General features: G+C 38.5%; 1 protein-coding gene across 7 annotated transcripts in view; it reads right to left on the reverse strand.

The window, feature by feature from the left end:
* LOC115336548 (leucyl and cystinyl aminopeptidase) overlaps window positions 1–16,070 on the reverse strand; it is an 82,171-nt gene that overhangs the window by 17,779 nt on the left and 48,322 nt on the right. For all 7 annotated transcript variants that reach the window (XM_041120753.1, XM_030003758.2, XM_030003761.2 and 4 more), the window contains 6 exons: window positions 14,053–14,173; window positions 13,225–13,379; window positions 12,795–12,908; window positions 10,542–10,673; window positions 7,650–7,781; window positions 1,787–1,947 (listed from right to left, as the gene is read on the reverse strand). In XM_041120753.1, coding sequence (XP_040976687.1) covers window positions 1,787–1,947; window positions 7,650–7,781; window positions 10,542–10,673; window positions 12,795–12,908; window positions 13,225–13,379; window positions 14,053–14,173 — 815 coding nt within the window. The remainder of the gene's footprint in view (window positions 1–1,786; window positions 1,948–7,649; window positions 7,782–10,541; window positions 10,674–12,794; window positions 12,909–13,224; window positions 13,380–14,052; window positions 14,174–16,070) is intronic.

Raw genomic sequence — 16,070 nt, forward strand, 5'->3', positions numbered from 1 at the left:
CAGTAGCCCCAAGTCGTCTGCAGGGCTGCTCTCAATCCCTTCATTCCTCAGCCTGTGTTGATACCAGGGGTTGCCCCAACCCTGGTGCAGGACTTTGCATTTGGCCTTGTTGAACTTCATGAGGTTCACTTGGGTCCACTTCTCAAGCTTGTCCAGGTCCCTCTGAAAGGCATCCCATCCCTCAGACATGGTAACTGCACCACTCAGCTTGGTGTCACCTGCAAATTTTCTGAGGGTTCACTTGATCCCACTGTCTATGTCATTGATGAAGACATTAAACAGTACTGTTACCAGTAGAGATCCCTAATGGACACCACATTTCCTAGTACTTCTTCCTCAGTTCCAGCATGCTAAGTGGCTTGTCCAAAGTCATAAGGACAGGACAGTCAAAGCCAGGAAATCTCTGGCTGTATCAGAAATTCAGCCAGTATTACTTTCACCTCAGTCCAATGTTCTGTTTTCCTGAAATTTTACAAGTTGTTTGTTTTTGGTTTGGGGTTGTTTATTTTTTTTTAATTTATGTGATTCAAGTACAAGACTCAAATTCCAATCATGGTAACAGAAAACATAATTGATTGCATACCACAAAGACTGTCTCAAGTGAACTGCAACCTGGAAGAATAAATGCTATGGTGGCTCATAATGATGATAAAGACTTGCCTATTTAGACAAAACACAACTTTGAGTGAGATGAAACAAGTTGCACACACGTGTTCCAATTTTGACAGGGACCCCTTCTGTGTACGACTCACAGAGCGCTCTTCTTCACAAGCTTTTCATGCACTCCCCAAATTGACATCAACTAGAAACAGAACAATAATTAAGCCTAACAATCCTTCACTTCTTCCCTTACCTTTCAACCACACATCACTTTCCTTCTTCCACATAACAAAAATAAAACAAAACCCCTTAACTTCCAGCATTTCATGAGACAAATTCCTTTCACAGGCCTGATTCTGCAAGATGATGCAAAGGACTCAGTTCCTGTTAAGACTTCAAACCACCAAATAAACCCACTAAAATCTCAAAAGGATTCAAACTTACATATTTTGGTTTGTTACAAAATACAGTAAGGTTCATAATATAAGACACATTTGCAGTAAATTAATTTTTACAATTAGCAACTGCCACGTCTTTGCTTCTTGAGCATTTGCGTATATACTTCCTAAAAGGAAGTTTTGGTACAATGGATATTGCCTCTCATGTATTCAGCCATTTACTGTCATGCATTAGTGCCATCTTAAAATTTTTAAACCAAGAATGCTTTGATTCTAGCTTCTCTGCTTTCCTCTAAGAAAGCCCAAGATGTACACTAAATTTTGGGAGGAAGGAGCAGAGGATCTAAAGTCAGGCATATACATCTGTAGCTTCTGCAAACTTCTGCAACCTGCCTTTCTTCAGCTTCTCATTAACTACACTAAACTTTCTGAACTTAGAAGAAAACTTTATCTGTGAGATCTGCCTTTTGGCATTAAAAAACCTGAAGAATTTATTCTACTATTTACCACAACTCATCATCTCAAGCTTAAAAGCTTCAGGAAAGGATGCAAGTAAGAAACTCAGCTTACAAAGGATACCACAGACTTTCAGCAGTTGCCTAGGTGGAAAGAGATGGATCTTCAGGCAGATATTAGATGTGTGAATTTCTGTGCCAAATTCTTTGCTATTACCTGCCTTCAAAGAAACTACTAGGACCCCTGAATACAAGTGAGAAAGATGTGCAAAATACAAGAAAGATATCTACAGGTAGTTTTTAATGGATAAAAAGTATTAAGAAGGTAATAACCTTGCATCTGCTGTCCAATTTTCTGGTTCCACGCGATACAAAAATTTCTCTTGTTGTACAGAAATATTCTTTCCCTTTCGGACAACAGTGACTAAAGGAAATCCTTTATGCAGAATCCAAGTTTTCATCAACTTTTTTACATCTAGTGTTCCATTGGTAATCTGTGAAAATCATAACATAACAAGAAAATAGCAACAGAAAATGAAGAACATTTTTAAACCTTCCTCCTTAAACTTACCAGGTAAGTAGTAGCATGATTCTGCATCTGTAAACAATAACTTTGACACTGACCTTGTAAATTTTGTAAGCAACAGTTTAGGGGAGCAAGTGGGTTTTATTTTCTTAAGTTGGGGGAATCCTAGCCAAGCCATGGAAAGACAAATTGGAAATATCAGGTAGGTTGAACTGGTATGTCATGAAAGTGGAGAAAAGAATGTTACAGAAAAGAAAGTTATGGTAAGCTCCCAAGCTTGCCCCTACCCTTTCTCTTTCCTTATTGGTATTCTGATATTATGCAGGTGTTTCAGGTTAAATGTCTTCTTTTAATTCTGAAATGAATGTTAGAAATGGAATTAAAGTGACAGTGTTTGTATAACAAAACCAACATGTCCTTTATCCCATGTTTTGGGTTTTTTTTCCCCCCTCCCTCCCACTTACCAGCCTTTGCATAGCTTAACCTCCAACCTCTTCTAATCTTTCAGGAACTGATGGTACTACAACATCCCCACTGAGGGACAAGTACTTTATAATGTCTACATATCACTGCCTCTTTATCAGCAGAGATGATAATCCAACCTGAAGAAGACAATATGTCCCCTAACTTATGAAAATATGTTTTAGGTTGAGCTATCAGGAACATAAGGAAATTAATATATCATTATTCAAGTTACATTTAACTTTTACCAACCTATACTGTGTCTTTCTCTAGTTTACCTCATCAGCATCTCAATGCCCACTGTTCTCTGTGCAAGCCAACAATAACATGCACAGTTTACCCTCGTGGGAAAATACTATATCATTTATGTAGAGAATGACCATAAACTTTAAATAGGGGTTTCAATTTCAGGGAAGCAATTCTCTATCAAAAGTTTAAAATTCAAAGACTTTGAAGTCTACATCTTTTTTTTTTTTTTACTTTTTGCATACTCCCAAAACCCACTCTTGGCTAAATCCTCTTCCTCTGTCTTGTTATCACAAGCTAGCTTTCTTACTACAATATTACATTATGCAATCCTTTCATAAATTGCCCAAGACCTGTTGAACACATGCTCTCACTTTCTTTCCACATTCCTTCCTGTTACACTTTGAAACCACCAAGAAATCTGTACCAATGCCAGCCAGGAAAAAAAAAAAAAAAAACCAAACAAAAACAAATCAAACCCAAACCAAAAGACCCCAAACCCACGATGACAGCAGTGTTAAGAGATCAGGAAACTAATTAAGTCCCATACTTGCACCTTGTCAACTTGCCTGTTTCACATTTCAGTCTTTGTGTGGTAACATTGTGAGACACCTAAAGACTGGCAGAAAGATTTGTGTCTAATCTGTACAAAGACATGAGCAAATTTGAAATAATTCTATTCCAAAATAGAACCCTCCCCAATCACCCAAAATTAAACCAATTTATTAGAAATTATAGGTTCATAGTTTCATCATAGGAAAATTTTATTGACATTAATTGATTTTATTGATATATCTTCTTTGAACAGCAGCTCCTAAATCCAATGAGAGCAGTGTATGAAAATGACTTCACCCTTCTTCCTTCTAGGCAAGGTATACAAAAAGTTTGCTTGCTGTGTTACAGATTTTTCTTTTAAATTTGTTTTCATTCACATGCAGTTTTTCTCATCTTCACTCCAACTATGATTGTTGCATTCCTCAGAGAAGGACTTAAAAAATGATTATACATTTTGCTGTGTGGACAGCAAAAATTTATGAGCAAAGAAAAAGCCACTTTTACAGTTGGAATTTTCAAACACATCCAGCCTAGGCATAATTAATGGGAGCAAAAGGAAAAAAAGCCAGTTAATTTCCTGAATATGATAGCTTTGGTTTTACTATTACCATAAATATGGGAAACATCTGAAAAGCATACCAAAGTTCTCAACACCTGATAATACTACTGGTTTAACTGTCATAAGGGAGACTCAGTGAAATAGTTCACATCTAAAACAGAGACAAATCAACAAGTCCAGACAGACATATGGCCTCTTGTATTACAAAGATAAAACTTTGAAAGAAACTTTTAGCAGGTCTGGGCACTGGCAGAGTCCAAGGGCACTAATAATGGTATCAGTAAACTGAAAGTTCAGATAGGTACACCCTTATTTTGTGTGAACTACTCAGATTCATCTAGCTCATATAGTTTTAATTACTCAGACATCTACTGGGGGAAAATATTCTTGAGCAAAGATTTTCCATCAAGTTCCTACAATGGATGAACTTTTGATACCAAGGGCAGAGAAAGTAATCAGAGGTGCAGCCTGTCTAGATTTGACTGTTAACCAACAAAGTCTGGCTGAGAATCTCAAGGTGAAGGATGATCAGAAAGCAAAAGAAACTAAGAATTTGAGATACAAAAAGAAAAATATTAAAACAGAAAGAATACCAAACCAAAGGAAAATAGACAAAGGGAAAGTACATTTCAGTAAATTCAGAGAGGCAATAGGTGAAAATCAGTGGAAAGAAAGTAGTGCAGAAAATCCAGTACCTTCTCAGGGAAGCAAAATAATAAAAGCCCAAATGTAAACTAACTTGTTGCAATACCAGATGTTGTGGTTTAGGGCCAGCTGGCAACTAAGCACCATGTGGCCACTCACTCACTCCTCCCCGCCCGTGATATGGGGAGGAGAAAATATAATGAAAAGCTCATGGATTGAGACAAGGACAAGGAGGGATCACTCACCAATTATGGTCATGGGCAAAACAGACTCAACTTGGGGAAAAGACCAATTTAATTTGTTACCAATCAAATCAGAGTACAATAGTGAGAAATAAAACCAAAACTTAAAACACTGCCCCCCCCCCCCCCCCGCTCCCTCCTTCCTGGGCTCAACTTCACTCCGAATTTGCTCTACCTCCTTCCCCCCAGCAGCACAGGCAGATGGGCAATGGGGGTTGTGGTCAGTTTGTCACACATTTTCTCTGCCACTCCTTCCTCCTCAGGAGGAGGACTCCTCACTCTTCCCCTGCTCCAGCATGGGGTCCCTCGCACAGGAGACAGTCCTCCATGAACTTCTCCAGCATGAATCCTTCCCATGGGCTGTAGTTCTTCATGAACTTCCCTGGCACAGGTCCTTTCTGTGGGCTGATCTTCAGTCACAGACTGCTCCAGCACCGGCTTTCCTATGGAGTCACAGCCAACTTCAGGGGCATCCACCTGCTCCGGCATGGGGTCCTCCATGGGCTGCGGGTGGGCAGCTGCTCCACTGTAACCTCCATGGGCTGCAGGGGGACAGCCTACCATCTCACCACAGGCTACAGGGTAATCTCTGCTCCAGTGCACCTCCTCCCCCTCCTTCTTCACTAACCTTGGGGTCTGCATAGGTGTTTCTCTCACCTACAGGTTTTCCAGCAGGTTTGTGGGGTTTTTTTCTTTTCCCCTCATAAATATGTTATCCCAGAGGCACTACCACTGTCGCTGATGGGCTCAGCCTTGGCCAGAGGCAGGTCCAACTTGGAGTTGGGGAAGCTTCTAGCAACTTCTCAGAGGACCCACCCCTGTAATCCCTCCCCCACTACCAAAACCCCACCACACAAACCCAATACAGCAGACTAGTCCAGCTAAACTATAAATCTTTGGAAAAAGGGAATATGGAAGTGTACAAAAGTGGAGGTTATGTGAAAACACAAAATTAACAACAGCATTAACACTTAGATGCAAAAAAAAACCCACAAAACAAACCAAAGACTCAGGCATGAAATGAGATGCAGTCAGGAATGGACACAGAGGAAAAGGCAAACATTGTAATCAGTATCAGAAAACATCTAAAGAACCAGTTGGTGGGCTCCTCCACACAGAAGGGCAACTTCTGGCAGATAATGCTGTTAAATACCTGGTCTTAGCAGGAATTTGGTAACTATTAAACTAGCACCAAATACAAAGGGTTGTTTCTCATTAAAATAGGAAATACACACTGAGTTCTGATGTTAGATGTTACAAAGTTGGTTGGATGTGCTTCACTTAACAATACTAATACAGGTGGGTGAAGCAATCCTAGAGTTGACTCTTAAAAGATGATGACTAAGGTTCCAAAAGACTGGAGAAAGAGGCCTGCTGAGTTTGCAGAAAAGCTGAACTTGCCCCATGAACAAACAGTAGGTTTATAATAATTAAAAAAAAAAAGTTCTTTTCTGAGCCAGGGAGACAGACTAAGCAAGTAATCTTAAGTTTTGAGAACAAGTCTTTTCCCATGCTCTAGTAACAGTTAAACCCTGCATCTATTAACAGTTAAGCCCTCATGTTAATTAAATGTGAGGCATCTGCGTGGTGTCTCTAGCCACTCTATGTGGATACTACCACCTCCCTGTGGTATGTTCTCAACGTGTGCATGACTGAAGATGGTTGGTCAGGAGGCTCCATTTTGCAGAGGTTGAGGAGAGGAAAGTCTATTTTGCAGTATAAAAATTGCTGTACAAACCAGAAGAGTTCTCTGTCATAACAGCATCACAGTCTGATATCAATAATAATCCATCACTAGCTGGCAAACTAGTGACTGTGTAGGACTAAATACACAAATTTACAGCCACCTGTGAAAGCTGACAACAACTAACAGTAGCTCCAGTTCTGCAGAAGTTCAAATATCATAAAGTAGATGCCAAGAACCAAACCTAAACATTAAGTTAGTATCCTGCCTAGCACTCAGCTTCTGTGAGGGAACCTCACATGTATTTCAGAGACTAATACATACAGTACACACACTCACAGGGAAATCTCTTCCCTTCTCCTATACAACTACTTTGACACTGCCTGGGGATACTCAGCAGCTCTTTCTTGCTGGAATCACTCTGTCTTGCACTCTCTCCCTCTCGCACACACCCTCTCCCTCTTGCATGCTCCCCATCCCTTGCACTATTCCTCCTACTCTCTTCCCTTCATGTGCTCTCTCCCTCGCACTCTTCCACCCCTAATCATTCCTTGTGCTCTCTCCCTTCTTCACCCACTTCTCCTCCCCCTCTCCCTCCTGCCATCTCTCCCCTCTCCTTCACATGTGTCCTCTTGCTTGTGCCCTCCCTGGCTCCCACAGGTGTGCCAACTCTTGCCCTTGCTCTCTCCTGCCTGTGCCCTTGCTTTCTTGTGCCCTCACTCCTTGACCATACACCCACTTTAATCAGACACAGCCTTACGCCTGCCTTACCATTTGAAGAGCTGCTGAACGAAATTGTTCCCTACAATCTGTTTTCCTACAATTCCAGCACTGTCTGTTGAAACTGAACTTATCACTGAAACAAAGTTACACAAGTAGAGAGTACCCCAAGACCTCTACAGAGAGAGGTTGGATTCAGCTATTCCTTGAAAGTAAAGTTTTGTCCTGCATTTAAGATGACTATTTTTATTCTGGTCTTAACACAATAACTGCAATTCTAGAGAAGGTATGTACATACTGATATATCAACACATGTGGATATGCATGGTAGTGTGTACCCACTTCCAGCGCTTTTCTGGGATGATAATGAAGTCCTAGAAGCTACAAGAATCTCTATATCTATATAACAGAACTTTCGACTATGATGAATAAGAACTTCAGAGTATTTACCTGCAGTCTATTATCAAACACAATATCATAAACAAGGAAATAAATCAAGACTTACAACATACTTAGAGAAGTGAAGAAACAAGAACAGCATATTAAAAGATGGGTACCTCATTCATGCTGTCCCACAAGTCATCACTCTGGGCAGATCCATAGTTGTGATTATGCAAGTACACCTCAATGCCAGCTTGGAAAACATCCTTAGTCAGATAATGCTTCAGCATCAAAAGAAGTGAAGCCCCCTTTAGGGAGGAAAAAAAAGAAAAAGAATTGCTAAATTAGAGTTATAGAACTTGTTGAAGCATATGCATATTATAGCTCTTCCACAGTACAAGAATAACTCACAAGCTGGTAGATTTTATCCCAAATTATATAATTTGAATAATTAGCTTAACACTTAGTTGCCTTGGAAAAATATTTTTTTAATATTTCATAAACTTCAAATACAGTTGCAAAACATGCTAATAGAGCTTGACCTTTTTTCCAGTTAATATAGTCTCAAAAATATTGCCTTCTTACTGATAAGTCTCTGCTGGCTGCCGTATTTCATTAGCAATACTCTTCTATATGGTACAGAACTGCACTTGTGAGACAGTGTTTAATGGTCATATGATTTGCAGTTATATAAAAAAACCCTAAAAATACAGGAAAAAGATGAGATGCACTTAGTAGGCTGGAATTGAATGTAGAATGACAAGTACATTTTGACAGTGTTTAAATACAGCCATGTTTTATTAAAAGAAGTAGTAACTGAGCATTTCTAGTATCAAAGTGGCCACAAATGCGTAGACAGAAAAGTGTTGGGTTTTGCTTTTTTTAAACATAACTGAAAGCCATTTGCTTTCCATAGAAATGCTTCTATGTAACAGCCACTAATAAATAAACTGCCTGAGGACTTGCATACAGTACAACTGAATGCAGATGAGCAGACATAGATCATGAAAAGTTTAAAGGTGCACTTTATATTTTTGGTACTATTTCTGAGAAAGGATTAGGAAAAAATTAAAAGGAAGATTTTAATAAGAGCATGTGTGGTTCTTACACATTCCAAATTCAAGTTTTGGAATCTAAGTAACATCTTGCCTGAAACTGAAGGCTACCTGGTTAATCTAATTATTCATGAAACTGCAGGAATACCCCTTAGTACAGTTTTTAATAATATGGTCATAATTTCCTCTCTTGCATGCATCTGTACTTAAGCTATAGCTCTACTACTTTGTTTTTCTTACTGTCATATCTTCCCAAACACTCTGTTGTGGCAGGTGGATTGTTGTCCCACCCTTGAGTCTTAGGTTTACTGATAGTCTGCAAAACAACCAGGCTAAAAATAATTTTGTACAATAATTCCTATTCCAGGCAGTAAAATGTAAAGGCCACCTACTAATCTGTATCAGTTGGTAGTATAGTAAAACAAAGCAAGCTGTACAATTCAATAACAAACTACCCTTAGCTGATTAGGGAGCATGTTGAAAGTGTCTTCCCATTCAAATTGGCAAGACCCTTAGCTAAGATACAGGGCCAAGAGTAGTGGAATACAAACACTGCATGCATGAATGAAAAGCTATGCAATGAAAGCCTCTGAAATATAGAAAGCAGCCACGGAAAATCTGTTTCTGACAATGCAAGGGCAAAAATTCTTTTGGTTAGCTCCTAAACTCAAAGATGTAAGTTGCTACATTTCTATTCAGAAGATGCAGATACTTACCAGCAGCAATGAAGTAATAAAGTAATTCTCCAAATATAACACTTTACTAATTGACTGAAATTCCAGCCCAATCACTTATGCAAAATTTCCATGAAAATTATATAGAGGAGGTTTGATCAGGCAAAGAGTGATGGAATTGTTATCTCTGAAGTTAGTTGTCTACAGACATGGTCGTGCATGAAGCATAGCTTCCAGAAGCTCACCAAAAAGGGAATTACTTGAGACAGCAACTCAGAAGCATGAAACAACAGCCATGCCTTCTGATATACCAAATCCATTTCACAACCAAAAGAAGCTGAAATTCACACATCTCTGTTCTTGTAATCCAGAAAACACAGACCAAAATAAATGGAAGCACATCACTATTGTAGGTCCATTTGGCATCTCAGACTACTCAAGGATGTCAGACAACATGGGTTGACCAGTTGAGACTTGCAAAGAGAAATCAGAGGAGACAAACCAAGACAGCTGTGGGAACTGCATTCCACTGAGCAGCGGAAGACGTAGTATTTGACAGTTTTCTAGTAAGCACTAGCTGTCCCCATGGTTTCTTATTAGATGAAAGTACAAGCATACACAGATAGTGGGGGGAGAAAATGACAGTTAATCCAAAAGTTAGAAAAGGCTTTCCTCCAATAATACCAAAATCATGGGACACAGTATCTAAAACCTGAGATAACGTGAGTAAAAATTTGGCAAATACGATATTTGCGCTCTCATGCATTTTCAATGAGGCACTGTGAAGCTTTAAAAACCTCACACATAACCCTCACTAGACATTAGAAATAATCAAGTTGTAGACAACCAGGATATGCAGTGAAATAATTTTATATTCCAGATGCAAGCCTCCAGCTCGGGACATCTCTAAAATACTGTTTTTTAAAAGCAGAGAGAGTATAAAAAGGAGCAATTGCTTCAGTAAGTGCCTCGTTGTTTCTCTTTTCCTAAGCACTTGTTACAATCTGCTTTCAGAAGACGAATATATGTCTACTTTGATATTTTGTTTCACCTACTGAGTCCCCTCTTAGAGCTTCATGAGTATTTTACTTTGTGCTGAAGCATGCATCAAGAAGAAGGATGTTAAGTAAGGACACAAATCCACATGCATAATCTTTTCCTAATTAAAAGCTATGTAGACACTCAGAAACAGTACTGAGAGATCCTGCATCATTTGTGCTAGGTGTAAATTACCCCCAAATAATCGTCAGTACATGCCTACTTACTCATGATTCCACATTCATATTTTCAATAGCTAATATATTACTTTCCAAATATTTCCAAATATTTTTAAAGTTACCTTGATATAAGAAAGTGCATCAAACATTTCTTCAATTTGCTCTGAAGACTGAACAGCAGAAGAGACTGGATGTGAAGAATTCAAGGAATCCTTCATCATAGCCTTGAAAATTAAATTAAGGAGATCTTCATCCTAGAAGAGAAACATTTATAAGTGTCTGAGAAGCTAGAACATACATGGTAAGCAGAAGAGTAAAAGTTGTCTCTGCTTTGCCTTTCCATTGCTCTAACATGCCATTGCTTGCCTTCCTGCCAATGGAACCAGCAAAAGAATTGTCAGGGTAGCATTTGTAAAATCTATTGTTTCCCTGCCACATTTTAGCAGTGGAATCTCACTCTTAGGTTTGTGTCATCATCTAGACCCTTAAGCTCCTGTCTCAGGTAAATGCATCATTGGCACTACAGAAAATAAATATACCTACTAAGTATGTGTCGAACTTCAGATTTGGCTCACCAATGTTTTCAGTTCATTTACAGGAAGCAGGGAATACAAAAGCATGACTTCTATAGTATGCTTTAATATTAAAGCATGAAGTCTAGGGAAATTACTCACTACAGTGTTGTTTGTGTGAATGTAAACACCACCTTATCTAGTGATCCTAGTACCAAAGTCTATTCCTTCTTTTATTCTAGAATGAAGAAATTTTAATTTAATACATTGTTACCCAAACAAGACAACTCGAAACACTGAAAAGAAGCTGACTATACTGCTATTTATCCATCTCATTTCATCAAGGCTTGAGCAAACAATTCTCTAAACAGTTTCCTCTATACAGTAGAGAGCTACAAAAAAAATAAAAAGGTAAGACCTGTGTATGATACAATAAAGATACCCTTTAATGTTTAAAATTTTGAAGTTTTTCTTCTTGAATGCAGAAGTTCTGAGTGACTTTTTTTTATTTACCAAAACACATTTTGGCATTACCAAGTGGTGAAACGAGATGTTGGTGAAGGCACCTTGTCAGGCACCTTTCAGAATGAAGTATACAAGTGTTAGATGTGTCTTTGTTAAAACATTAGACTACTTTCGTGCCCGCCCCTCACCACATATGCACCCAAAAAGCAGAACAGCTATACAAACATACTTTCAATCAGAATGAAACTCAACAACCAAGCTAGGCCAAATGAAAAAATTTTTAAACACCCAGCTCCAAGAAAGAGTTCTACTGAACCAAGTTAGCAACCCAAGTTACTTAATGCAGCAACAAGGGTGAATTAAGAACTCAAAATTCACACTCTGTATGAGAGTATGCTGAGAAGAACACAATACAGCAAGTAGGCAACAGTCAGTACATGGTCAGGTTTTTAATCCCGTGACTAATGCAAATCACATAAACACTCCTGGAAGCTGGCTCCAGAGCCCAGGTACCTCCTCTCCTAGGAGATACCTTTACCTAGGATGCAGAATTAGTCTCTTCACTGCCCCATCCATTTAGTTGCACTAATCTTTGTTTCTCTGCCTGCATTCAGTGACAGGGATGCTTTACAGGAGTAGCTGGTATTCCTTCCTCAGAAGGGAAAGACCAAGTTTGAATCCTTCATGTTTTCCAGAGTCTGAAAAGCTAGGTCACTTAGTACCTGAGTGAGTTTTTAAGTGATCACTAGGTAATCATATCAAAAAGATTTTATCCTTCAGTGCATAAACAGAAGTGCCTTTGGGAGCAGTGCTTTGTACTATTAGTGTAACTCAATGTTATCAGAATCCATTGGCTGGGACCTTATGATACTTTTATACCAGCTCCCTCGATTTGTGAATCCCAAACTGATTCAGACACAAGCACATATCACAATGATGGCAAGACAGGTATATTTAGTAACCTAAAGCTCTGGTGCTTCCTAAGCCTACTAGGAAAAGTAGAGGCAGACAAACTTGGTCAACAACATGCCTGGACTTTCTGTATAAAGATTTTAAGTTATAATTTTATATATAGGCATCTACACCTTTTAAAACCTGCTATTTTGTGTTTTGTGTAGGTTAAAGCATTCTGTGCAAAGACTGCATGTAGACTACTACCAACATAGGAAAAAAAAAAAAACAACAAAAAACACAGAAGAACAATGTAACCTCCCCAAAGCTTCCCCCCAAACCACTTCCAATATAACGAAGGTGCTAAAGTAGAGGAGGTACAGTATAAGCTCAGTGGAGCCCAAAGTGAATTTCAATACAAGTTTGTAAGTATCAGTCCTTTATGGGCAGCATTAAAAAATAGATCCTAGCCAAGGTACAGTAAGTGTAGTTACAGAAAGTACTTACTGAATGTAATTCTGGAAAAATCTCCTCCATGGCAAAGTACTCCATGAAAGTTGCAAATCCCTCATTCAGCCAGAGATCGTTCCACCATTCCATAGTTACTAGATTGCCAAACCACTATGAAAGACCACAAATGTCATTCTTTTTCAGAAATAAAATCAAATTAGTACAGTAACACTCCATCCATCCTCAAAATCAAGTTCAGTCAAAACCATGGTAATGCTTTTGCATGAACAACTCCCTAAGTACGTCATGACAGAGTTGCATTCTGCCTGTTGTACTGGAGAAAATATACCTGCAGTTATTCTGAACTGATACAATGCACAACCCAGTTACAGTGAGGGCAGGGGTGAATTTAAGGACAGAATTGCATTTTAAAAAAAAAAAAAAAAGAACCCACTGCATTTAAACAATGACCTCCCCAGTCTAGTACCTGATGGGCAAGCTCATGTGCTATCACTGCAGTTATTAACTTTTTATCCCTTGCTGAAGAAGTATTACTGTCAAACAAAAGTGTTGTTTCTCGGAAGGTGATCAAGCCCCAGTTTTCCATTGCACCAGACTGAAAATCAGGAATTGCTACCAGATCTGGAAAAGATTTGAAAGAAGCTTTTGAAAACTGCTAGTTAAAGCAATTCTGTATTTCAAGTCTATCTATTCTATTACCTAATCCTTAAAAGCCTCATTATTTAAATCCTGTGGTGTCAACATGTGCTCCTATCTCAAGCATAAAAGCCCCATAGATTTATAGCCATGTTTCTCTAGCAGTACTCTTACACAAACAACTTAAAGCACTACACAGACACTGCCTATAGATCTTGCACACACACAAGTAACCAGGAAATGGGGCTGCCCTTACTAAAAGTAGTGACTTAGAAGACTGCATTTCATTATCTTTCCAGTCAAACTAATACATGCAGAGAAGTCAGGCTGCAGATTTTGCACTGATGAACATGGTTCACAGTCAAAGACTTCTGTATCTCCCTACGAAGGCACATCATGTTAAATTTACACCGAATTATAAGCAATCTGGTGTCAAAAGCTCACAAAAACTTTCCAGCTTGGGAATCACTTAGTACTCATACTCAATCAAACATTTAATGAATTTTTAAAATAATTTTGAGGGAACCTTATTTCACAGATATTTTATGCTATCCTTTTTTTTTTTTAAGCACACCTTTTCAGAACAAAAGTTCCCCTGCATTTTTCAGAATTTATTAGGGCTGCTTCTTCTGTTTAAAAAAAGTTCAAAAGAACTTACCTAATTTTTCAAGAGGGTAGTTTATGAAAAAGTATTTTTGATAAAATTCCAGAAGTTTCACTGCTGTGTTTAGTGCATACCCAACTTGGTTTAGATGCTGTGGTATGGCATGGACAGATACCTAGTCCAAACAGAGAAGAGAAAAGATTTTGAAACATGTAGCTACAAAAGCTTTGGATGTAAAACTAGAGTTGGCAGAAGATCCTGAAACAGATAAGACATACTTTTGGGAGTACACATGTAAGTTACAAACACCAGTTATGAAGCTGTCAATAAAGAGTTAATTTTTTTGCTAGAGCTTATTCATTAGTCAAAATACAGACAGACTATCCAATTGACCAATGTGTATGGAAGAACAATTCAAGGCTGACACCTTTAAGGAAGGTGTTCAAGAAGTGTCTACATGAGCAGAAATTGATCCATTTCCTTTTTTACTCCCTCATGAGTTAAATGACTCTCCCTGCATACCTCAATTAATCTATAAATTTAGGCTATCAGTATGATAACACTAGTATCATCTGCAAGAAATTCTCTCAAGAAATAATAATTGGCACAAAGTTCATCCATGCCCCTATATAAGATAGGGCCACATTAGACATGATGTAAGAAGCATTCATAAAAATGGAGAGGTTACAGTCTCTCGCTATTCGTGTTGAAGTGGCTATATCAAGAAAATAACATTGATTAGGTTACAGGTTGATCCAGGTTTAGGACGCCTTTCATACTCGAACACAAAATATGCTGAGACTAATTCTCCTGTTCTATTAAAATAAAAAAAAGTCCCTCTTACTGGGTTACAAATCAGTAAACAAATGACATTTCAAATAGATGGATAGGGTGACCTTTTGAGTTTGAACCAAGCACATACCAGTAAGGATCTAATCTAGTGTTCCTGGAAGTAAAAAAGTATTATTGGCTGCAAATTTTAAGCTCAAAAACAAAACTTAAAAGCTCCCCGAGATCTTCTGGAGTTGAGAAAAATCTCATTGCATTAATAACACAGAGCAACTTTACTTCAACTCTAAGCTATCTTGTAACATTCATGACAATAAATTTATTCTGTGTGAACTGGTTAGCTCAAATTCTTTGAATATCCCAGCCACAAATTGCTGGAAGAATTTTGAGAACATATTTTGTGGAAAACATCATTATATGCTTCCTTCTTGCAGTCTCCCTTGGCCTACTAGACACTGTTGGCAAGAGAACAATGCACTAGCTAGACTCTGGCCTTACTTGGTATGACCATGCTTATGCTTTCTCCCTTTAAGCTGGCAAGTACTCTTATACATGCTAGATCCCTTGTGTTTGGTGCCTTATAAAGGTCTGCCGGACTTCCCTAGCTTGGCCAAATCTTGCTTCATGGTCAGAATGAAGAGGCACAGTTAAGAACCACTTTCCTTAGTCAGAATGTATCACTTAGTCTTCTCTCCTACATGCCTCTGCCATAAAATACTTCTGAATTATTGAAAATCCATGCAAGCTAGCCTCACTATTATGAACTAAGGAAAGCATACCACATAGATAGGTGTTTCAGGCTCTCTGCAAACACGAAACATTTAGTATACTGATCAGTTTTCTTCCTGGTAAAGAACTGGCTATATGATTTTACCAGAATACAGTTCAAATACAGACCTGAATAGTAGCCACAAGGAAAAAGAACAAAAAAAAGAAAGTAGTGGTCTAACTTTTCAGGTTAGACCAAACAGTCTGTCCTATTCAGCTATAATTAGATATACTTGTCCAGGTTAGAATCAAAGCCTATTGACCAGTATCTTTACTTGTGTATATTGGATTAAAGAGAAGGCTGCTTCTCCTTCTGCAGTGCTACTAGCACTATTCCCTCTGACTCCTTCTGGTTAAGTACTGGTACTTCTGACATTTCACCACAAAGGGGCAGTTCCTGCTAGAGAGTCATGAAAATCATTGCACACGTGAAACTCCTGCACCTCCTAAAATAAGAAGCATCTCCTAATATTACCATGCTTTTAATTTAGTTACTTTAATTCCACACATTGTAG

This window comes from Aquila chrysaetos, chromosome Z (genome assembly GCF_900496995.4).
Source record: "Aquila chrysaetos chrysaetos chromosome Z, bAquChr1.4, whole genome shotgun sequence".
Classification (NCBI taxonomy): Eukaryota; Metazoa; Chordata; class Aves; order Accipitriformes; family Accipitridae; genus Aquila; species Aquila chrysaetos.